The sequence below is a fragment of the Trichechus manatus genome, unplaced genomic scaffold (assembly GCF_000243295.1).
Source record: "Trichechus manatus latirostris isolate Lorelei unplaced genomic scaffold, TriManLat1.0 scaffold00040, whole genome shotgun sequence".
In the NCBI taxonomy this organism is placed as follows: Eukaryota; Metazoa; Chordata; class Mammalia; order Sirenia; family Trichechidae; genus Trichechus; species Trichechus manatus.
The window spans coordinates 9,702,228-9,721,697 of record NW_004443976.1 but is presented as its reverse complement, the minus strand read 5'-3'; the positions used below and the strand labels follow the sequence as shown (position 1 = coordinate 9,721,697).

Sequence of the window (19,470 nt, the reverse complement as noted above, 5' to 3'; positions counted from 1 at the left end):
CCTTATCAAAAATCAGTTGACCGTGGATGTGTTGGGTTATTTCTGGACTCTCAATTCCATTCTGTTGGTCTGAGTGTCTATTGTTATACAAGTACCAAGCTGTTTTGATTGCTGTAGCTGTGTAGTATGTTTTAAAATTGGGAAGTGGGAGTCCTCCTACTTTGTTCTTCTCTTTCAACGTTGTTTTAGCTATGCACAGCCTCTTGCCATTCTATATAAAGTTGAGGATTGGTTTTTCTATTTCTGTAAAGAAGGCTGTTGGAATTTTGATCTGGATTGCATTGAATCTTTAGATTGCTTTGGGTAGTACTGACATCTTAACAATACTAAGTCTTCCAATCCATGAACATGGAACTTCTTTCAGTTTATTTAAATCTTCTTTAAACTCTTTCAGCAGTGTTTTATAGTTTTCATTGTGTAAGTCCTTCATGCCCTTGCTTAGATTTATTCCTAGGTATTTTATTATTTTAGAAGCTATTGTAAATGGAATTGTTTCTCTAATTTCCCTTTCAGATTTCTCATTGCTGGTGTATAGAAATCCAACTGATTTTTGTTTGTTGACCTAATACCCTGCAACTTTGCTATATTCCTGTATTAGCTCTAGCAGTTTTCTTGTGGACTTTTTGGGATTTTCTATATATAGGATTATATCGTCTGTGAATAGAGATAACTTTACTTCTTCTTTTCCAATTTTGAAACCTTTTATTTCTTTTTCTGTCTTATTGCTCTGGCTAGCACTTCTCATACAATATTGAATAGAGAGCAGGTACTCTTGTCTTGTTCCTGATTTCAAGGGGAAAGCTCTCAGTCTTTCTCCATTAAGTATAATGTTGGCTGTTGACTTTTCATATATGCCTTGAATCATATTGAAGAATTTCCCTTCTCTTCCAATCTTCTTTAGGATTTTCATCAAGAAAGGTGTTAGAATTTATCAAATGCTTTTTCGGCATCCATAGAGATGATTATCTGCATGGCCACCTCCTTCCTTTCTCGGGTTCATGGATGGGCTGGAATCTACCGCAGAGGTCACCCTGGGTAGTCTGACCTGGAAAAGTTTGACATGACCAGCAGGGGAAACATCTTGAATTATTATGGATTCTTGAGTTATTTATGGGTTCTCCAAAAATCCTTGCTGTGGAGCATACCCTACCAGCTCTCTCTGTGCAGTGTCTGCCTTCTGTGGCTCCTCCTTCCGTGGCACCTCCATGTTGGTGGATTGCACCATTTCCCTCATCAAAATTTTCCACATTGTAAGAACATTTCACATTTTGTTTGTTTATTCTATTGCGGTTTGATATTGGGGTTATTTCCAGTTTGACATTATCGAAAATTAGGGCTATGAACTTAATTGTTCATGTCTTTCATTGTATTTATGTCTGCATTTCTGTTGAATGTATAACTAGGAGTGGAATTGCATCAGCTGCTTATTTTTTTATTACTTTATATTGCCATTGTATCAAAGCACTCAACACAGTTCCGGCATCTACCAGATTCTTATTACATATTTGTTAGTGAATAAATACGATTGTAAGAATGGTGTGGTGGAGGCATCAGACCTCCTCTAACTTCACAAGGGGGAAAGAGAATCAAGATCAACAGCCCAAGGCTGATTATTATGAGGCAGAAGTCAAATATACTTCTACCCTTCAACCTTTTTTTTTTTTTTTTTTAACGAATTCTGACACCAGTGGTCCCTCCCACAGTACTCTCTACTTCCCTGATGGGTTTGATAATTCATTGCAGTGGCCACACAGAACTCACAGACAATACTCAGGATGATGGGGTTTATTTAGGGAAGTAACAGATTACAATTCAGGATTAGAAATGATTCAGGATACAGTTCTTTGATCAGGAAATCCTGTTCTCAGCTGTGCCCGGAGGCAGGCCTCTCTCTGGCCCTTGGCCCCTTGGGCCAGCCTCTTCCCTGCTTAGCAAGTGTTACAAAGCTCTTTAGCTCCACCAATAAGTGCTCAGGGGCACCCCACTCCACCAGTAAACCTTGGCCCAAAGGTACTCAGCTCTCTCGTTCCATGGGTTGGTGAGCCCCACTGCAGCTGTCTCGTGCTGGTTTCCTGGTTCCTGCCATCTCGAGCTGCTATCGCTTTTGCTACTGCTGTGCCACCATCTCTTGCCATTTTCTATGTTATAGCACCTCTCTTTTTCTATCTCCTAGGTCTAGGTGGTTCTCAGCGCAGGGACCCCAGGTCCGAAGGATGTGCTCTGCTCTCATCTCTTCTTGATGGTAGTGAGGTCCCTCCTTTCTGCCTCTGGGATGGCTCATTTTAAGCTTAGGGGGATGGTAAAACTGACCCTCATTAGGGTTCTATACACCTTATTTGCATGAGCCTACCCCCACAAGGGTGCCATGCACCTTATTTGCATTATTAGGAACCTATTCAATCCCCTTGGTGGGCCACAAGCACCTCATTTGCATAGTCCCACCCAGTCATTTGGTGGGAGTTACAAGACCATGGCGAGAAAAGCCACATAAAAGCGATTCATCATCCTGCAAATGTAGAATGTTAAAGCTATAGTTTTAGATTATTTAATTCAACCTTCTGGTTTATAATGGTTTATCCATCACATTTTGGTTACTTTATTCCTCAGTGTTTGGCACTGTGCCTCACAATATTTCACTGTTAGACAAAATGTATCTCTATGTGTGCATCTTGGATTTGTGTCTGATTTCCTTAGAATACACTTCTTTGCAGACACACTCTTTAATGCATTGTGGTCTGACTCCCCTTGTCTGGGCATTGCTTTTTCCCCTCATATTTTCATAACTGCACATTTAGGGTAGCATATGTAAAACAATGGAACCCCTTGGTGGCACACATGGGTAAGCACTGAGCTACTAACCCATAGGTTGGAAATTAGAACCCACCCAGAGGCACCTTGAAAAAAGACCTGGTGATCTACTTCTGAAAAATCAGCCATTGAAAACCCTCTGGAACACAGTTCTACTCTGACACACATGGGATCGCCATGAGTCAGAATTGACACAACAGCAACTTTTTTTTTCTTTTATGTAAAACAAAAAAGACATTCCCAAGCTTGTTCATTCCCATCATCATTGCTAATGACAAGCTCGTAGTAAATCCATTTCAGCTCAGTCTGATGGGGCAGTGCCTCAGGCCATTTCTCAAGACTCCCAGGGAGGGATGTGCTTGACACCCCCTTGAGGAGGCAACTTCAAAGGATGGCCCAGTTTTTCACAAGGTACTCAGACAGGGGTCAGGCACAGCCACATGAAAACTCCCCATCTCTGCTGCTTGCGATAAAGAGGGGCAGCGTGGGAAGCAATGTTTGTTGGGGAATAACTTTCCACCAGATTCTTACAGGCATTTCGCTTACTTTATCTTAGTCCTTCAAAACCCAGGGAGAGGTGAAATTATAGTCACTTTTACAAAGGAGAAAATGGAACTCAGAAGTCACCAACCTTAAGCTCACCTACTGGAAACGTTGTTGTTAGCTTCTGTCAAGTTGGCCCCAACTCATGGTGACCCCATGCACAATGGAACAAAATGCCTGGTCCTGCATCATCCCCATGATTGGTTGTGACCAGACAGTTGTGATGCATAGGGTTTACACTGGCTGATTTTTGGAGGTAGATCACCAAGCCTTTGTTCTTCCTCCTTCTTAGTCTGGAAGCTCTGCTGAAAGCTGTTCAGCGTCACAGCAATACGGCATTCTCTGCTGACAGATGGGGTAGTGGCTGCACATGAGGTGCATCGGCTGGGAATCAAACCTGGGCCTCCCGGTGGGAGGCGAGGATTCTACCACTGAACCACCAGTGTGGCAAAGCTGAACATTGACCTCAGTTCCTTCTGGTTGCCAGTCCTGCCTCCGAGACTCTTAAATTCCAACTTAGAGTTTCTTCCATTCCGACACTGCAATAGCCTGGCTTCTCAAGGGAGATTTCCCTCTTGATAGATTTTGAAACCTGTTTGAGAGGCTATGAGATGGTTGAAAAATCCAGCCTTGTTTTCTTGTTATTACTAAACCTGGACAAGATCAAAATCTAGAATATTGGTTTTCAATAACAGTTGGTACTACCTCTTGCCCTCACCTCCATGGGTTTGGAAATATGTGGGAGGTGTTTTTGGCTGTCACAGTTATGGGGGGTTAGGGGAAGAGAGTTAGTTGTCATCAAGCCGGCTCTGACTCTAGTGACTTTATGTATAATAGAATTAAATGTCACCCAGTCCTGCACTATTTTCACAATCATTTGTATGTTTAAGTTCATTATATGGCTGTTGTGTCAATCCACATCTTTTGAGGGTTTCCCTCATTTTTGCTGACCTTCTACTTTACCAAATATGATGTCCTTTTCTAGCGATTGGTCTTTCCTGATGATGTGTTCAAAGTAAGCGAGCTGAAGTCTTGCCATCCTTGCTTCTAAGGAGCATTCTGGTTGTATACTGGTATTTAGTGTCCTGCAATGCCCAGAGGAGCCCTGGTGGCATGGTGTTTAAAGTGCTTGGCTGCTAACCAAAAGGTCGGCAGTTCAAACCGACCAGCCACTCCATGGGAGAAGATGTGGCAGTCTGCTTCCATAAAGGTTTACAGCCTTGGAAACCCTATAGGGCGATTCTGCTCTGTCCTAAAGTGTCGCTATTAGTGGGAATCGACTTGATGGCAGTAGGTTTGGTTTTTTTTTTTGGAATGCCCAGGGATGGTCCCACTCAGTAAAGAATTGTCCCTACCAAAAGTCAGCAACCCTCTTTAGAGAAACACTGCTAAGCCTGAGACAGAGGTAGCGAGGGTAACAAGCCCCCTTCCCTCCTCAACGATGCTGGCAGGTGGTGGGGTTTGCCAGCCAGCCTCGTCTGGTGCCCCCTTGGACTTGTCCCTGGGGGCAAATGCCCCCTTCTAGTCCCCCTCACTACGCCTCTGGCCTGAGAACATCATCTTCCTGGTAGCTCTGGTTACAACAGGACATAGTAACAATGAAGACATCTTAAAGTAAAATGGGTGAGTCCAAGTTTTGTGGGTTTTATTTAGTAAACCGGTTGCCGTCAAGTTGACTCTGACTCTTGGAGACCCCCTGTGTGTCAAAGAGGAACTGCGCTCCGTGGGGGTTTCAGTGGCTGATTTTTCTGATGTAGATCCTCAGATCCTTCTTCCGAGGCGCCTCTGGGTGCACTTGAACCTCCAACCTTTCCATTAGCAACCGAGGGCGTTAACTGTGTGCACCGCTCAGGGACTCCGTGGCTATAGCTTATAGACTTGGAAGTGGTGGGGGAGGGAGACTCCCCAAAAAATAAAAATACCTTATTGTGTAATTTTTATAAAAACATGCTCATGGATGCCTTCTGAGAGGCCCCTGTAAATACAGGGCCCCGAGACTTAAGCTTCATTAGCTTCTCAGTATAGCGGCCTCTGATTATAAAAATTTCGTCTTTGGTTTCTATTATGCCTCAGAGGATGGTTTTCTCTTTTTCAGAGCTTTCCAGAGAGTACAGCATTTCAATTTCGATTTCCTCTTTGACCTAAAAGCTATCTGGGCGTATATTTCTTAGTTTCAATTATTTAAGATTTTTTTGGTCACCTTTTTATTCTTTATTTCTAATTTTGTGGCTTATGATTCAAGAATGCGGCTTACGAAATTATTCCTTTATTGATTTTAAGCTGTCTTGTGATCAAGTTAATGCTTATTATTTTGTAAATGTCCTATGGCCGTGTAAAATAAGGTATATTCTCTATTGAGGGGATGTGAGTTTTATATCGCAGCTATTAAATTTAGTTGATTGTTTTATTCAATTCTCCTATGCTTTTAAATCAGTCTTATCTAGGTCTGCCTAAATTTAGGAGGTATATTAAAATCTTCATCTTTCACTGTATTTTTATCAAGTAATCCCTGAATTTTAATACTTTTTGGGTTATATTGTAAGCTGCTTTGTAAGTAGGTATTCACAAGTTTATGACTATTAGCTCTTCCTAAGTTGTGTCTTTTATCATTATAATGTTATTCTTTGTCCTGTTTAATATTTTTAACCTAAAGTTAGATTTTGTTCATGTTAATAATTCCACCTCTTCCTTTTTTTGGTCTGCATTTGCCTGGTAGGTCTTTATCCATCTCCCTATTGCTTTATGAGCCTGCCTTTTTGAGTTAGTTTTAAATGATTTCTGGTAAACAGCATACTGCTGGGTTTTTTTTTTTTTTTTTGAAATAAGTAAAAAATTCAGTGTCTGTCTAGTAATGGGAGAATGCCGTCTATTCATATCTAATATAACAACTGCAAAACTTGATTTCATTAGAAAATTTTTATTTCTTATTTTTCCTGGTTTGATCATGTTGTTCTTTTTTCTTTTTTCTTCCCCCTTGTTAATTTGGAAATTCCACTGTTTTTACTTTCTCTTTCCCAATATTTATGCTCCAACACATTTTTCTACTATTATATGGAGGTAAGAGGCCACCTATTTCCCCTGCGGAGTTCTTGGGTGGTGCCAACAGTTAACGCGCTTGGCTGCTAATGGAAAGGCTGGTGGTTCGAGTCCACCCAGAGGCACCTCAGAAGAAAAGCCTGGCAATCTGTTTCTGAAAAATCATCCACTGAAGAGCCTATGGAGCATAGTTCTACTCTGACACTCATAGGTTTTCGTGAGTCAGTCAACATGATGGCAACTGGTTATTTCCCCCGAGGCTCCGTATTTCACCACCAGCTCTTCTCCTTCTCTTGTAAGATGAGACCTAGACAATACTTCCACGTCATCACTCTTTCCCTGCCTTTCACCTCTTCCCTCTGGTTGTTTTAGAACCCACCACGCCCAACTCCTAGCTTTTGCCGAGATGGATTACCACTCTCGGTTCCAGGCTGTGATTCAAACGCCCTTTGCGGTACCCCGTCAGAGCGCACTGACTCAGCCTGACGTTCCACACTCTGTCCGTCTGTCCTTGTCCCTGCAGGATGCTGGGCTATAGCTCATTGCTGCTGTTCTCCTCTTTGTCATCCCCTGTTGGAGGGCTTGGTTCTGATTCATTCCTATTTGGTCAGAGTTCTTTCTCAGGTATGTGGGTGATATGCTCTCTAAATCCTTGCACAGCCACAAATATTTTCTTTCACCTGCGAGTAAATGGCAGCTTGGCTGCCTGTAGGACTCTGTGGGACATCCTTTTCTCTCAGGCATCTGTAGAGACTTTCCCACAGTCTACCAGGCCCCCGGGGTTGCAGGTAAGAAGCTTTCCACGTGAGTCACTTGTTCTTTTTGCCTGGAAGCTTTAGAGATTCTCTTTTTGACCTCGGAGTTAAGGAATTCTATAGAATATGCCCAGGGATGTGTTTTTGTTCATCAACCCTGCCTAGAGCTTCCGGAGGCCTTTCTTCTATAAACTCAGGCCTTTTTTGCAGAGGAAATTTTCATTTATTTTTTAATTATCATCTCTCCAGAGTCCCTGCATGGAGCAAATACTTAACATATTTGGCTGCTAACATAGAGACTGGTAGTTTGAGTCCACCCAGAGGTACCTCGGAAGAAAGGCCTGGTGATCTGCTTCCAAAAAACCAGCCATTGAAAACCCTATGGAGCACAGTTGTACTCTGACACGCCTGGGGTTGCCATGAGTCACAAGGCAGTGGCAACTGGTTTTATTGTCTCTCCTACTTCCTAACTCCCTCTCATTTGTCTGTTGGGTCTTGTGGATCTCTAAGTACCCTCCCTTCTCCTTTCTCTGTTGGGTTGTGTATCTCCTTGTCCTTTTATTCTGTGGTCTGAGATGTTCCTTTCACTTTATCTTCCAGGTCGTTCATTTGAGTCTCACTAGTGACCAAGCCTGCAGTTCATTTTCTCAATTTTAAAAACCTGGAAGTCATTTTCAGGCTATTTGGTTGTTCTACACTTGAATGTCCTTAGGAGTGTTTACGTTGTCTGTTCTCTCCAGTGGTTCTGTTTCACCTGTAGTTTGTTTTGATTGTTCTTTAATGCAGGTGTTTACAGCGATCAGTTTCTCTCTGAGCACTGCTTTCGCTGAGTGTGTCCCAGAAGTTTTGATGGGTCGTGTTTCTTTCTCATTCAACTAAATATTTTCTGATTTCTTCCTTGACCCATTGGTTTGTTCTGTTTGTTTTTATTCTCTGGCTGCAGAACACACACACCCCGCCCCCACCCATGTGTTGTTATTTTTCTGCTCAGTGGAGCTGTGTTCCACGCTGTCCTGAGTGGCTGTGATTCTTGGGAGTAAAGGAAGACACAGTGGTCTCAGCTCCCGATGGCCAGGGGTATGACTGAAACCAACCAAACCCATTGCCATCGAGTCGATTCCAGCTCTTAGCGACCCTATAGGACAGAGTAGAACTGCCCTATAGGGTTTCCAAGGAGCGGCTGGTGAATTCGAACTGCCAACCCTTTGGTTAGCAGCCTGAGCTCTTAACCACCGCACCACCTCCTTTTTATTTCACAGCCTCGTCCCACTGTCTCAGTCTCAGAGGCGGAGATGCCTGATTTCTTTAGCCAAAGATAGAAAGTCATATAGGAATCAAGGTGGCTACATGGACAGGAACAAGTGTGGCATTTTCCAGGACAGTATCCACTGGTTCCAGAGTGCCTGGGTGGGTGGGGCTGTGGGTGGGGGCCGTGCCCACCAGGTGCAGAGGTACCAGCTGTGCAAGGAGGGCTTTTGCAGGACCTGAGAAGCTCATCCCGGGTACTCTGGGGCTTACATAACCTTCAGGAAGAACTTGGCTGTCCACATTCTTAATGTGAATGGTTCACAGGCTCTGGGCCCTTCTGGCTCAAGGGCATGAGCAAGGCCACAGACTCCTTGGAGTGGGGGTGGGAGAGTTGGGGTGGGGGCGCCTAAACAGTACACCTACCTCTAGTTCCCAACATCCCAGAGGTCCATTTCCCAAGGGGACAGCATCTGGAAAGAAGGGTGCTATTTGGTAGATACGGCAGAAGGCTCTGCCTTAAGGGCCTTAGAGAGCACAAACTATTTGCACCCGGCTGTTAACCGAAAAGGTTGGTAATTCAAATCCACTCGATGGTGCCACAGGAAACGCCTGGCGTTCTACTGCCGTAAAGATTACAGCCAAGAAAACCCTATGGAGCACAGTTCTACTCTGACACACATAGGGTTGCCATGAGTCAGAGCTGACTCGACAGCTGCTGGAACTGGTTTCAAAGGTCTGCACTGGGGTGGCTGGGTTCCCATTTCCTTCTCTCCTTAGGCCGTTGATTTCTCAGCTTATCCAAGACTCTTTCTCAGATCGTATTATAGTCCAATAAATACAATGAAAGAAAGAAAGTGCGGAGAGGGAGAGGGGCTTTTCAGCGCTGTCTTGAGAAAGAAGAGAAACGAGTTCCTCCAGCATCTGCGATGCCTGTGAAATGTAGCTCAAGTGCTGATGTCAGCTGCAGCCGCAGGGCCTTTCATACCAGGAAGAAAGGCAGGGCAGCTATTTAGGTCGGCTGCCAAGTCATCTAACCACCTGCCAGGGCTGCAGACGACGTGCTCTCATTTGGAAAGGCTAAAAGTCACAGCTTTGTCCTCCTAACACAAAGCCTCCCTTTCTGTTCTTCCCGGGGCTGTGGGAGAGAACAAATCTCACGCACGTCCCAGACACCAGCACTTCTTTTTGTGAGGTATGGGAATTTAATGGCGGAGCAACACGGTCAATCCAAACGGAAATTACAAGCATTTTGAGTGCAATTGCGTCTATTGCTGGTAACCCAAAAAAAAGGGAAGAGAAAAAAATACCAAAAAGTATCTGTGAAAACCCTGAAAGGCAAAATGCACAAGGCACCTCTGATGTGCTGTCAAACTCCTCCTGTGGCTAATGGGCTGTACTTGCCCTTCAGTCTGTTCTTCCCGGGACGCTTGGCTCACGTGGACAGCGCTTCCCCCGCGGTGCTCTCTGGGACCCCCGTCCGCGCTCCCGTGTTCTCTCCAAGCTCTCCTCTGTGCATCGGGAAAGCTGGGGTCTTTCTCCTTAGAGCACCGCTATCTCACTTTCCTAGTGCTGCCGAACACAGATACCAGGGGGTGGATTTAAAGAACAGAAGTTTATTTTGTCACAGCTCTGGTGGCGGAAAGTCCAAATCAGAGTCTTTGCTGTATGGATGCCTTCCCTCTCGGTAGCCTTGGGCACTCCTTGGTTCCTTGGCATTCCTTGGCTTGTAGATGATCCTCTCGTGGCATCTGTCTTTCCCCTGTGTGTGTGTGTGTCTGTCTCTGTGTCTGTTCTGGTGTTTTGATAACTCAGAATTGATAAGGCTTAGGATCTACCCGACACTGATATGATCTCAACTGATTGATTGATTACATCACATAAGATTATATTATGGTGGGTAAATACATTCCATTATATTAGATGTAATTACATTATATCACATGAGGTATTCCTGGTTCTAGGGTAGAATTCTCACTTTCCATGCAGGAGACCTGGGTGCCATTCCAGCCCATACACCTCATGCATAGCCACCACTCAGCTATCAGTGAAGGCTTGCATGTTGCCTTGATGCTGAAAAGGTTTTGGCAGAGCTTCCTAAGACAGACTAGGAAGAAAGGACTGGCAATCCCCTCCCAAAATCAGCCAGTGAAAACTCTATGGATCCACAACCAAACGCTGCACAGGACTGGGCAGCGTTTTTTCCTTTGTGCCTGGGGTCACTGTGTGTCGGGGACTGACTGGAGGGCAGCTAAGAACAAAACAACAACAACATTCAGTTACATTATGGAAGGTAATCTGCTCACTCAAGGCCAACTGATCTAGTCACGTGTAGCTACTCCATGACAGCAACTGGACTAGTATTTGGCCAAACAACTGGGAACTAAAGCCTAGCCAAGCTGACACATAAAATAAACTATCCCAACTCCTTTTTTTGTGGCAGTGGCCCTCGCTCATCTTTGGAGTTGTCCCATATTCCTCGGTGACCCAGCATATTGGCAGTGGACAGCTGTGGGTGAAAGGCTTGTGCTGTTGACCTAGAAGCTTCTCTCAATACACGTGACTTCCCTTGTACCATGTGGATTGCATGTTTCAGCTGAGGGTTTCTTAGTAATTGTAGGCATCCTGTAAATCAAGGCATTTTAATGGCACAATGACTAATGACTGAGTGTTTCTTAAAATTCAGCATGCACTTTGGTTATGAGTATGTTTGCTTTAGGTTGCTGATATAGGAAAGAATTAAGAAGAAGGTAAGTCCTAATAGCACCCCGTGGCCCCCTGCACACCTTGTTGTTTTAGTATTTATTTCTTCATATTTGTTTATATGTTTTCATATGTGTAATCCACATACATACACACGTATGCATGTGTATATAATTATTTTTACAAGTGGGATTATGTTATTTTTTTCCCCAGACCCTATTTGTAACTAACAGTATGTATCAAAAATTTCCAGGTATATACAGCTATTTCAAAGCAGATAAAGAGGAAGGCATATGTGGCAACTCTGATAAAATTAAACACACAGTTCCATTTTTAGCCCAGGATAGGACAGCTGAGATCCTTGGGTATGAAAGTCGCTATCACCTCATTTGACCTGAAAAGCAGGGAGGGACTTTTGCTGAGCAGTCTGTTTCATGGAAATAATTTAAAGATGGATGAAAATGAGGTTAAATCTTGGAGTGAGACGCCGCTGAGACTGGACTTTATCAGGAATCTGAGATACTCTGGGCTGTAAGTACCTTCCAGCTTGCCCAGTGGTTTCAAATTGATGTAAATGGACTTCTATAGAACAGTGGGTGAAAACACTGAAGCTCCATGAGGGCAGGAACCATATGGTCTTGCTCACTGCTATATCCCCAATATACAGCATTGCTGTTAGCTGCTGTCAAGTTGGCCCTTGACTCACAGTGACCCCATGAACAATGGAGTGAAATACTGCCCGATCCTGCACCATCCCTATGATTAGTTGCAGATGGGACCTTTGTGATCCATAGGGTTTTCATTGGCTGATTTTTGGAAGTAGACTGCCAGGCCTTTCCTCCTAGTTCATCTTAGTTTGGAAGCTCTGCTAAAACCTGTTTAACATCATAGCAACATGCAAGCCTCCACTGACAGATGGGTGGTGGCTGTGCATGAAGTGCATTGGCTGGGAATCAAACCACGAGAATTCTACCACAGAACCACCAGTAGCTCATGCCTAGAATACCAAAATAAAGAAACAAAAAACAAACCTGTTATCGTTGAGTTGATTCCCACTCACATTGACCCCATGTGTCACAAAGTAGAACTGCTCTATAGGGTTTTCTTGGCTATAATCTTTATGGAGGACGATCACGAGGCCTTTCTTCCAAGGTGCCACTGGGTGGGTTTGAACTGCCAACCTTTAGGTTAGCAGCCCATCACAGCCACCCAGGGACCCCATGCCCAGAATAAACAAAACAAAACAAAACAAAAACCATTGCCATTGAGTTGATCCCGACTCTTAGCGACCAACAGGACAGAGTAGAACTGCCCATAGGGTTTCGCAGGAGCGGCAGGTGAGTTTGAACTGCCAACCTTTTGGTTAGTAGCCGTATCACTTAACCACTGTGCCACTTAGTGCCTGATATATTAGAGGCGCTCTATAAATATTTGTCAGATGAACGGCAGTGCTGCACTTACCCTTCCTGTGGCTGGAGTATTCTCTGGGCACTAACGCTCTTGGCGTCTCTTTCAGCAGGGTTGGAGACCAGGCCATTGGCGCGGAGCATCCGAGGCAGAAGCATCAGCATGAAGGTTCCCACCCCTTCCCGAGCCAAGCAGGGAGCCTTCAAGACTATACCCCTCCGGTGGTCGTTTGGACCCAAGGAGAAACCATCTGGTGCATCCGTGGAGTTGGTGGAGTACTTGGAGTCCAGACGGAGACCTCGACCCACAAGCCGGTCCATTGTGCCCCTGCTGACAGGCGCCGCAGATGGGGAAGAGAGGTCAGCCACGCCGCGCTCAAACTCCGCCCTTTCCGCGCAAGATGAAGACAGTGGGCGAGCCAGTCGGGGCGCATTGGCCGGGGTGCCCCGCCCTTCGGCCCACCCCAACCACTGTCCGGTCCCTGGAAACTCAGATGGTCTAAGCGCCACAAGGAAACTACAGGAAAACATAAGTCCGGATATCAGGCTTCCCAAAAAGTTTGACCTGCCCCTCCCTGTGACGCCCTCAGCTGAGAGTGAGAAACCATCCCGACCCGAGGGCCAGAGGAGCGAGAACTGTAAGGCGAGCGGCCATCTGGGAAGTAGTAGCAGTGCATCCTCCCCCAAGGAGATGCCCAACGCTGCGGAGTTATCTAGAAATAGTAAGGACAATAGCCAGAATATGGTAGCCAAGGTAAGGGCCAGTGTGGAGGAAAGGAACTCGGAGACAGACAGATTCCAGCAGGGGACACTCACCCTCCTGAGGTCTGTGTTTTGGAAAAAGGAGAACAAGAGGAAGAGCCACAGGGCAGAGGTTTCCCCCCAGGCGTCCTCAGGCAGTCTGGTGCGTGGCAGGCTGAGCACAGCTTCTGATGCGCAGACTCGAGGCCCGTCCCCTTCGCTGGGGATTAGAGAGAGCCTGGCCAGGGACCCGGCCAGCTACCTGGAGAGGGACGTCTGCTCCGCGCCCAGCTCTCTCCACCTCCCTCGCAAAGCCAGCAGGCCCACGAGGGGCAGCACTTTTAGCACATCCCAAAGGAGCGTTCCAGGGGAACAGACTTCCTACAGCACCTTGCAGAGGGTGAAATACCACACTCTTTCCTTAGGCCGGAAGAAGACTTTGCCTGAATCCAGTTTTTGAAGGCGCATTCCAGTATTGTGTGAGACTGGCTGGCATTCTTGCAGTTTTGCACCTAGGTGGGCGCACCAGTAGGTAGCCTGTGTTAAGAGTGGGCTTTTGTTAAGTCAGTTGTCTTGTAAAAAAATTTTTTTTTTCGTTCTCCACGCTAGACTTCCAACACCTAATTTCCAAATACCCAATGTCCAAATATCTTCCTCTATTGTTGAGTGCTTTTATACTGCCAGGCCACTAGAGGGTGCCGTTGGGTCAGCATTATCGTTTCAGGGCAAGACCTGATCTTTTGTTTAAATAATTCCAGGACCTGAATAACCTGTCCTAAAGAGTGATTTGGATGTGGGTAAGCCTTTAAGCATAACTCTCTGGTGGAGCCTTTTAATAAAAATCTTTATTATTTTTGTTATCATATCAAATATTGTCATTGGCAACTCCTTAAAAAAATTTTTTTTTTAAAAAACATTAGTTGGGCTTAAAACCTTTTTTTTTTTTTTAATGCTTCTCTGGGATAAAGCATTAAAGAGGTAAAAAAAAAAGAATAGGAATTTTAAGACAAAGTTCTAGGAGAGAGACATGGGAGGGAAATAATTGAGATTTCGCAATATTTAATATATAACAAAGTATTTGTGTTAAAGTTTTTTCAAGGTGTTTTAAAAAGATAACTATTTTGGTACTAGGAAAAAAAGGAAGTTCTTTTTTTTTTAAATTTAGTTATAAGATCTATGTATAATTTTAATAAAATCCATAATTGAAACATACAAATGGTTGTCTGAATTATTGACGTCTGTGATAAATGAAGAAACCCTGGTGGCGCAGTGGTTAAGAGCTCAGCTGCTAACCAAAAGGTTGGCAGTTCGAATCCACCAGGCACTCCTTGGAAACCCTATAGGGCTGTTCTACTCTGTCCTATAGGGTCGCTATGAGTCAGAATCGACTAGATAGCAACAGTTTGTTTTTTTTTTGGTAGTAAATGACCTCGTTTTCTTCCTGCTTTGTAAGCTTGGCTCATTGCTACTGATACAGAAAGTAGTGACTTGAGTTCTGAAATTTGAAAGTGCTTTTAATTAAAATTACTTGCTTTTTTCCTAAAGAAATAGAGGTCTCATCAGGTCGCCCTTGTGACCCCTCTCTCTCTGGAGGACTTGTACTTGCTGGGTTTCAGAACTGCCTTGATGGACCATTAATTGACTGCCCCTGGGTGGAGCGAATGGTTAAACATTCCACTACTAACTGCAAGGATGGTGGTTCAAGCCCGCCCAGAGGCTAGGAAGAAAGGCCTGGTGATCTGCCTCTGAAAGGTCACAGCCCTGAAAACCCTATGGAGCACAGTTCTACTCAGCATACATGGGGTTGTCATGAGTTAGAATTGATTTGATGGCAACTGGCTTGGCTAGGCGCCTGTTAACTAGAGCTGAGCAACAGAAGATAGAAGTAACTAAGATAATAGAGAAAGCAGGAAGACCCTGTCCTAACCCAGAGGGCTACGTATATACTAGTAGACCTGTGCGTTAGTGCAGTGCAGTGAACTGCCTTTATATGGCCCTTCTAGCCATGGTCTTGTTACTCTTTCAAAATGTTTGGGTGTGACTATGCAAATAAGGTGCTTATGGCCCACCAAGGGGATTGGACAGTCTGCTAATGCAAATAAGGTGCATAGAACCCTTGCAGGGGTGGGACTATGCAAATAATGTGCATGGAACCCTTGTAGGGGGTTGGTCAGTTTTGCCATCCCACTAGGCTTAAAGGGAGCCAATCCCAGAGGTTGAGGGGGGCCTCACTACCATCAAGAAGAAAAGCTGGGAACAGAGTGTGTCCTTTGGACCCACGGTCTCTGCGCTGAGAACCTCCTAGACCCAGGAGACAGAGCTGTAACACTGGAGATGGTGTGAGATGGCAAGAAGAGGTGGCAAGCATGGCAGAGTCCAGTGGCAGAGAAATGGCAGAAGCAGAACCAGGAGACCGGCAGGAGATGCACAGTGGGCTGCCTGGCTCATGGAATGAGGCAGCTACAGTGGGCTTCCTGATCCATGGAGCAAGGGAGCTGAGTACCTTCGGGAAGGAGACTTGCTGGCAGAGTGGGGTGCCTTGGGCACTTGTTGGCAGAGCTAAAGAGCTTTGTGACACTTGGTTGAGGCAGGGATCAAGGGCCAAGGCCAAGAGTGAGGATTGAGAGTAACGGCCAGCAGTGGGCATGGCCTGGAGCGAGGCCTAGAGAAGGAAGTGAGAGGTTGGAAACTGTCTTGACTGACAAACTGTATCTTATCTCCTGAGTTGTTCCTGTTACTTCCAAGTTGATCCTGATCTAAACTGTAACCTGGTACTTTCCTAATAAATCCTGTAATTGTGAGTATGGTCTGTGAGTTCCATGTAGCCACTGCAATGAATTATCGAACCCAGCAGAGAAATAGAGTGCTGTTGTAGGGATGGCTGGTGTCAGAAATGGTAAAAATGTTGGAGAGTAGAGCTATAACTGACTTCCACCACATAGGAATCATCTTTGGGCTGATGTTGGTCTTGATTTTCTCTCCTCTCCCTGAAGTGAGACAAGATCTGACACATCCATTTTACAGTAAACATTTCAAAAACAGTGTTCTCTTCAAGTCTTAAACTGATGTAATTTTAGCGAATGTGGAAGATGTGGTGGTCCATGCTCTCTTGGGTTATAGGGGAAATCTAGGAGTCTTCCTGCTCTATCTGGTTCTTTCTCCTCTGCTCATGCCCAGAACAATTTGTCATATTTAGTTTCCATGCTCTTCCTAAACTCAAGCTCACTTCCTTTGTTCTCCAAGGGGGTGAGCTGTGACTCAGACATGTACCCCCAGGTCTGTCTTCTATAGGGATTCAACGTTTACAATGCTCTTGGACAGTTGGGATATCATGGGAAGATCCTGGTTGCTAGTGATGTTCTCTGTAACGCACCACAAATTGGGCCAGTGACTCCAGGCTCCACACTCTGGAGGTTCAGGAAGAGGAAATCATGCTTGGACCCTGGTGCATCTGCCATCCCAGATCTCCAACAAGGATGCTCTGTGTATCCCCCAACTGAGCTTGCTTCCCCCTCAAATAGAGGGCTCTGGTAGGGAAGCCTGTGAGCACAGAACATGAGAATTTCTGCCCAGACTGAAGAATATAAAACTGGTTCCAACTTGGCTGTGCATCTGACCGTAAGGCTATCGGCATCTAGTCAAGTGATGGTTAAGGAGGAAGCATGGCAGAACAATTTGGATGCTTTTTCCAGTCACAAAGATCCCCCTGAAAATTTGTAGATTGGGGTTAGGGAAATGTTGAGAGCCATTGTGCCAGATAGGAGCATAACCAAAGATAGAATTAGCTCAGTGTGGCAGGAAGAGCCTCCATTTCCTCCTCTGGAAGCCCAAATGCTCTGCCTGGCTCTATTCCTGTGGCCTGAGGCATGATAACTGGTCTGATGGTGAGAGGCCATCCCTGACTCCTAAAGTGTCCCCAGGTCTGGGACCTTCTTCTTTTATCTTCCACTAATGGAAGGAAGGACTTTGAAGTCCAGAACCTTCAACTGGGAGGTCAGAAGCTCCAAGGACCTTCAGGGTCAGAGGAGAAAAATAAGACTAGAGGAGTGGAGAACATAATCCATAGGAGCTGTATACATGTAGTTCCGGGAACAAATGAAGATGTTTATTCTACATTGGGCTCTCCAGGTTCTATCAGCAGGATCTCACCTGTATCACCTGTAGCACTAGCATGATGTCCTGAGGAATGGTGAGTTAATCAAGCACTCTGCTGACTTGATTGCATCCTGGAGCTGCAGATATAGCTAACCATATATTTAGCACTTAAACTGTGTGTAAGACCTCTTCTAAGCACTTTACAATATTAATTCATTTAATTCATAATAATCCTTTGAGGTAGGTACTGTTATCTCTGTATTATAGATGAGGAAACTGAGGTACAGAGGGGTTAAGTAATTTGCCCAACATCACACAGCTAGTAAGTAGCAGAGCCAAAATTTGAACCCAGGTGTCATGGATTGAATTGTGTCCCCCAAAAATATGTGTATCAATTTGGCTAGGCCATGATTTCCAGTGTTGTGTGATTGTCCACCATTTTGTCATCTGATATGATTTTCCAATGTGCTGTAAATCCTACCTCTGTGATGCTGATGAGATGGGATAGGCAGCAGTTATGTTAATGAGGGAGGACTCAATCAACAAGATTGGGGTGTGTCTTGAGCCAGTCTCTTTTAAGATATAAAAGAGAGAAGCGAGCAGAGAGATGGGGAGACCTGATACCACCAAGAAAGCAGCACCGGGAGCAGAGTGTACCCTTTGGACCTGGGGTTCCTGCACAGAGAATCTCCTAGTCCAGGGGAAGATTGATGAGAAGGACTTTCCTCCAGAGCTGACAGAAAAAGCCTTCCCCTGGAGCTGACACCCTGAGTTTGGACTTCTAGCCTACTAGACTGTGAGAGAGTAAACTTCTGTTTGTTAAAACCATCTGCTTGTGGTATTTCTGTTACAGCAGCACTAGATGACTAAGACACTAGGTAATCCTGGCTCTGGAGTCCGTGCTCTGAATCACTAGGCTCTACCACCTCTCTGAAGGTATACTGGTAACCCTACCAATTAAAACCAAATTTTCTCTGCTAATCTTTATTCATCAAAATACAGAAAAATGCACTTGCAGATCCGTAGCTTATTCCCAAGTGCCAGGAGCTGTATTTATTTATTCCAGCAAAGAGACTGCAACTGGAAAAGCCCCTGCAAGTGAACTCACCACTTGATTAAGTCTGATAAATGCAATTATTCTCCAAGACCTATTAATCTTTTGCAGTAGTAAAATCGTGGAACTGAGTGGTGATGTGCTAGGAATCAGAATACTGCATGTTTTAAGTCTCAGTGACATTAATTTCTGATTCTTCCAGGGATGTAGTTTGGCTTTCGATTTATTTTATTTGTTGGAATGGATTGCTCCAGTGACATCTGCCTGACCCTACCATAATTTACTTAATAAACATTTAAGGGTCCACTATGTACTAAGTTCAATTTCAGACTCTGGGAGTGACAGTAAAGAAGATAGACATGATTCTTGCCTTCAGGGGACTTATAGTTGGAAGAGACAAAAAACTAGTAAACGTAACTATGGTAATTGCCATCAATTACCTGGCATTGGCCGCTTTGGGCTTCTCCCGTTTCCACCAAGATCAAGGTCCTCATTTGAACAGCAGCCCTATCCATTCCTGTTTAATTCAAGGATAGCCATTAAGTGCTTTTTATAGACTTTGTTGCTTCCTTCATCGTTCTGTCACTCATGGCAAGATTGAAAGGCTTGGGCTCTGTTGGGGGACATGTGAAGATGAGAAGTGGTGTGTAGGCAGAACACAAAGGAGAGAGCCACACACACCTCTCTTCTTGGCTTCTGAAGTCTGTGAATTCCTTCCTTTTAATCAGAGCCTTTAGATTTCATTTCTTTTGCTGGTGTTAACCAGACCAGCAAACTCTGAATTTACTGGTAAATGTATTTATATCGGAGTCCCTGGGTGGTGCAAATGGTTAACACACTTGGCTGCTAACAGAAGGGTTGGAGGTTCAAGTCCCTCCAGAGCTACCTCGGAAGAAAGGCCTGACAATCTACTTCCGAAAATTCAGCCATTGAAAACCCTATGGAGCACTGTTGTACTCTGACACATATGGGGTCACCATGAGTCAGAGTCAACAGCAATTGGTATGGTATATATGGGATGTTATATATACCAATACATTGCACAATATCCAAAATTATATTTCGTCTGTCTTGACTGACTACT

At 44.7% G+C, this 19,470-nt stretch overlaps 1 protein-coding gene across 1 annotated transcript in view; it reads left to right on the top strand.

Annotated features, from left to right (window-relative positions):
- The window catches only part of USP43 (ubiquitin specific peptidase 43), a 77,733-nt gene extending 63,896 nt beyond the window's left edge, over positions 1 to 13,837 (top strand). The window contains exon 15 of the mRNA XM_004376200.2: positions 12,607 to 13,837. Within this exon, the coding sequence (XP_004376257.1) occupies positions 12,607 to 13,697 (1,091 nt within the window). The 3' untranslated portion in view covers positions 13,698 to 13,837. The remainder of the gene's footprint in view (positions 1 to 12,606) is intronic.
- Positions 13,838 to 19,470: the final 5,633 nt, after the last annotated feature.